The 5556-nt window shown below is 41.3% G+C and overlaps 1 protein-coding gene across 1 annotated transcript; it reads right to left on the bottom strand.

Moving 5' to 3' along the window:
* Positions 1 to 768: 768 nt before the first annotated feature.
* LOC123485456 (galectin-related protein-like) lies at positions 769 to 4769 on the bottom strand. Its single transcript, XM_045216377.1, has 5 exons — positions 4590 to 4769; positions 2336 to 2425; positions 2121 to 2209; positions 1488 to 1674; positions 769 to 1173 (listed from the first exon to the last, which is right to left on the bottom strand). The coding sequence occupies exons 1-5, from the start codon at positions 4599 to 4601 to the stop codon at positions 1030 to 1032; spliced, it is 522 nt and encodes a 173-aa protein (XP_045072312.1). The 5' UTR covers positions 4602 to 4769; the 3' UTR covers positions 769 to 1029.
* Between the last annotated feature and the right edge of the window lie 787 nt (positions 4770 to 5556).

Raw genomic sequence — 5556 nt, 5'->3', positions numbered from 1 at the left:
ATATCCCGGCGAAACCAAATACAAGGAGCGCCACCGAGCTTCACTACTCTCCACAATAAACAATCACACACAAAGACAAGGGGGCAGAGGGAACACTTATACAGGTACTGATGAGGGGATATGAACCAGATGTGTGTAATAAACAAGACAAAACAAATGGAATGATGAGTTGAAGAGCGGCAGTGGCTGGAAGGCCGGTTACGACGAAAGCCGAAGCCTGCCCGAACCAGGGAGGAGGCAGCTTCGGAGGAAGTCGTGACATTCTCAGCATACACAGACATTGTCAAGCATTAAGGCGAAGGAATAGAAAATCACCATTCTACTCTTTAATAATAACCTGTGCCCCTGCAATATAATCTACTGGCATCGTTCATTAATTTATTGTAATATGCCATGATTAAAAATAAACGTAATTTAATTATTGCAGAACTGAAAGGTCACTGTGTAAACATAATACTCCACAGAATTATAAATTACTTCATAACCATTAGATTATTAATTTCCAATCACACTTACATATTATATCATACTGAAATATGAGGTATGTTGTGGTTATAAGTTAATCAATACTAGTTAATCAATATATTATCAAAATGTTATCAAATTAAGGACAAACTATGTCCTTTATTTAAATGTAATTTCCATCCTCATGTTCAGAACAGTATGTGTGCTTATGTAATTCCTTCTGAGTGCTTTAATTAACACAAAAAATGTATTGCTCAAGATCTCTGATCTTTTAAAGTTTTATTTTTATCCTGGAAGCCTTTTTATTTCATGACCATCTCAAACCAACAGCATTCAATACCATGAAACAAAAAATAAATCACAACTAACAGAAATAGGTAGGCTACATCCTATCGAAAATCCGAAGACAGAACATTGCTTAGCAATCGATTTTGTCAGCTAAGACTCAAAGAGGCTAAGACATTGCTTTCAAGCCGATGTCCACATTATTGCTAAGTGTGAGGATTGCGGCAGGCAAGGTTCCATCACCACTTCCGTAAGGTGCATCCTACATAGTCCTTCCTTCTATCCGAGTTTGGTAATGGTCAGACTACCATTAATCCTTAATGTGTCAATGTCCAGTAAGCATCGCACCCGGTGGTAAAAATCAAAGAGCTGGTGTCCATCCACAAATACACGGAAACGCAGTAGTTCACAATGGATCTCGATCTGGGGAAGAAACAACGGGAGGGGCAGAAGTTCACCCATATTGTTGTATTGTGAGTCTTAAATCATGTGATACCTTCTTGAACCTGAATGATACCTGACACTTTATTTCAGAGTTCTCAAAACGTGCTTAATCCTATGAAACAATATTAAATGTATCTGTTTATTCCTATGTAAACCTAACCCTATGCTATAACCACATTAGAACCTATATTATAATCATAACCCTATGATATAAATTGCAGGATTCAGTGACACTATCAAAGGGTGGAGTACAAAGATGAGCCACTGAGAAGAAATGAAGATCCTCCACATACCTGGAAAGGTTGATCCTCGATGAAGGGGAAGTAGGGGATGGGCTTCTCAGCGTCACCCCAGATACCTGAGACACAGGCCTTGCGTAGGAACTGGCGGTCCTCGAACCTGGCACAGAGCTCCAGTGCCACGTCAATGGGAGGAGCCTCCTCCACTGTGCCACACCCACAGGCCAGACTGATGTCAAAGCTGGGTAGCCACAAAGACCAAGAAAGGTAAATGTGTTAGAAAAGGTAGTCTACGTCTGTTATATATTTTGTGTTTCATTGTTTACATCTACGGTACTTACTGACCTTGTACAAAGTGGATTACAATCCTGACATTGACACTTCCATCCTCCCAACTTCTGTGGCATTTTCCCACTCCACATGGCAATAGAATTCCAATACAACTTAGAGCAGGTTTTTCTAAGGTACTGTATGTAAGCCACATCAAGATACTCTCAAACTACAATATTATTTGTAGCTGAGCTAACTGGTATCTGATAAAGGATAGTCATGCTCGACGTCCCAAATGGAAACCTTTTCCCTTTCTGTGCACAACTTTTGACCAGGGCTCTGGTCAAAAGTAGTGCACTGTATAGGGAAAAAGGTGCCATTTGGTACGCAGACATGATGTGGGTGTGTCCAATGTACCTGTCAGGCTCAGGATTCACTATCCCCATCACAATTATCTTCTTTCCAGGCCTCATCCCACCTCTGATACGACCACTGAATGGAACTGACTGAGAACAAAGTACCATACATTTTCTTCACATATCCAGAAGTCATGTTGAACATACACTCAAACTAAAATGTTCTTCAGAATAGGGTTCATATTGGTAAGTTAATCAAAATAACATAAAGCTTACCAGTCTTCGCACAACCTCTTGGTCAAGGGAGATTGGACTGCATTTATTTCTATCAGATTTGTTAGGATGGTCACCAGTAGCCACAGTTCTCTTCAGAAATGGAAGAATACAAAATACATGTTTTTCATGTTTTCAACAGTAGTCTGTATGCTTCAAGCAAACATAGAATGCTCAGTTTTCAAGAAAATTGCACTTTACATGAAAATTATAGAGCATAGCCTAGATTGGTATAAAAACACGTATTGCCTTGTTGAAATTAATAAATAACACAGTGCACATTGAGGGCGCCATAATAAATTGATGCTGCATGATGTCGACAAGACTGACGTCCGTGTGTGCGTGCCTCGTATGATCAGCACTTGCTGAAAAATTACAGCAGATGGAGTTAAGCTCGAGTCTACAGTGAGGGAAAAAAGTATTTGATCCCCTGCTGATTTTGTACGTTTGCCCACTGACAAATAAATTATCAGTCTATAATTTTAATGGTAGGTTTATTTGAAGAGTGAGAGACAGAATAACAACAACAAAAATCCAGAAAAACGCATATCAGAAATGTTATAAATTGATTTGCATTTTAATGAGGGAAATAAGTATTTGACCCCCCCTCAATCAGAAAGATTTCTGGCTCCCAGGTGTCTTTTATACAGGTAACAAGCTGAGATTAGGAGCACACTCTTAAAGGGAGTGCTCCTAATCTCAGTTTGTTACCTGTATAAAAGATACCTGTCCACAGAAGCAATCAATCAATCAGATTCCAAACTCTCCACCATGGCCAAGACCAAAGAGCTCTCCAAGGATGTCAGGTACAAGCTTGTAGACCAACACAAGGCTGGAATGGGCTACAAGACCATCGCCAAGCAGCTTGGTGAGAAGGGGACAACAGTTGGTGTGATTATTCGCAAATGGAAGAAACACAAAATAACTGTCAATCTCCCTCGGCCTGGGGCTCCATGCAAGATCTCACCTTGTGGAGTTGCAATGATCATAAGAACGGTGGGGAATCAGTCCAGAACTACGCGGGAGGATCTTGTCAATGATCTCAAGGCAGCTGGGACCATAGTCACCAAGAAAACAATTGGTAACACACTACGCCGTGAAGGACTAAAATCCTGCAGTGCCCGCAAGGTCCCCCTGCTCAAGAAAGCACATATACAGGCCCGTCTGAAGTTTGCCAATGAACATCTGAATGATTCAAAGGAGAACTGGATGAAAGTGTTGTGGTCAGATGAGACCAAAATCGAGCTCTTTGGCATTAACTCAACTCACCGTGTTTGGAGGAGGAGGAATGCTGCCTATGACCCCAAGATCACCATATCCACCGTCAAACATGGAGGTGGAAACATTATGCTTTGGGGGTGTTTTTCTGCTAAGGGGACAGGACAACTTCACCGCATCAAAGGGACGATGGACGGGGCCATGTACCGTCAAATCTTGGGTGAGAACCTCCTTCCCTAAGACAGGGCATTGAAAATGGGTCATGGATGGGTATTCCAGCATGACAATGACCCAAAACACAAGGCCAAGGCAACAAAGGAGTGGCTCAAAAAGAAGCACATTAAGGTCCTGGAGTGGCCTAGCCAGTCTCCAGACCTTAATCCCATAGAAAATCTGTGGAGTTGAAGGTTTGAGTTGCCAAACGTCAGCCTCGAAACCTTAATGACTTGGAGAAGATCTGCAAAGAGGAGTGGAACAAAATCCCTCCTGAGATGTGTGCAAACCTGGTGGCCAACTACAAGAAATGTCTGACCTCTGTGATTGCCAACAAGGGTTAAGTCATGTTTTGCAGAGGGGTCAAATACTTATTTCCCTCACTGTACATTCCATTGAGAATTAGTGATAATGTAGCCTATTAGTAGCACTTGAGCAAATGCAAATAAATGTATAACATTTTTGACATGCATTTTTCTGGATTTTTGATGTTGTTATTCTGTCTCTCACTGTTCAAATAAACCTACCATTAAAATTATAGACTGATCATGTCTTTGTCAGTGGGCAAACGTACAAAATCAGCAGGGGATCAAATACTTTTTTCCCTCACTGTACATTCCATTGAGAATTAGTGATAAAGTAGCCTATTAGTAGCACTTGAGCGACTTTTACTCCAGTCAACGTAGCCTACCTTGTTGAGGAATTTAGATATTATATTCTATGTAAATTAATATATTCAATTTTCCCAAAGGTCTGTATCTAGTAGGCCTAGGCTATGCTGCACATTTTTTGAATAAATTAAAACATATTTCTCATATTCACTTACCAGTTCTGCCATCTTGACCAAATTGAGAAAAACATTAGATCAGCTGAGCTGAAAGGTGCTCTGTCGGTCGCACCAACCTGATACCCACAGCAGAAGTGACCTGACAGGTATGCTATAGCCGGGACCGTGATGTTGGAATTTGCTAAAAAATCTATGCATGCGGTTATCGCGAACGACGACTTCCTATCCTCCGACTTGCTTAGTTTCTGAGCTGAATGCTGCTGACGAAGTCAAAATCGTAATCCCCGTCTAGTCCTGGTTTACTATAATAAGAAAGCTTTGTTTTCTCTTTTCTATCCTCCATCTCTCCTTCAATTATAGTGGGATAGAATGGGGCAGTGCCCTTTTAAAAAGTAAACAGGCTAGCTGCTAGCCTACAAAATATTTATTTCAAAATGCGTTTTATTATATGGGCCTATTAATATATCTATTTTTTCAACAAAAGTGGGAACAACACTTTTTATGCAGTGGAAACAAATGGATAAAAAAACTACATATTGTACAAATGGATTTAGAAATCAGTCTAGGACCACAATGCAATATAATAAAGAAGAAAATATGTATTTTCTAACTGAGAGGTCCCTGGATGGCATCTGGAAGGTGGGCCACACCCTGGTCCTCAGCCTGGCTCTTCTGGCCGCTGATCTACTCCTCTTCCATCTCAGAGTCCCCCTCAGGGAGAGACAGTGTTCTGGCTCATGGATGAGGTGGAGGACAGAGCCATATATTTCCATAAACGGCTCTCTTGGACAAAGCACCTCTCCTCTGGGGTGGGACTCTGCAGCACAGGGCTAGGTGAATGGGCCTTCTCCATGTCGCTCCACATGCTGGAGGCTCTCCTCTGCTCAGGGGGTGAAGGAGGCATGATCTGCCACAGGAAGTAAGGCAGAGTTAGAAATGCATCCTTTGGTTTATTGTGATTTTCACCAAAATTGAGAAACCAGGTTATCTATTTTACATGGTTATT

This window comes from Coregonus clupeaformis, unplaced genomic scaffold (genome assembly GCF_020615455.1).
Source record: "Coregonus clupeaformis isolate EN_2021a unplaced genomic scaffold, ASM2061545v1 scaf0696, whole genome shotgun sequence".
Lineage (NCBI taxonomy): Eukaryota > Metazoa > Chordata > Actinopteri > Salmoniformes > Salmonidae > Coregonus > Coregonus clupeaformis.
This window is presented reverse-complemented; position numbering and strand designations above follow the sequence as displayed.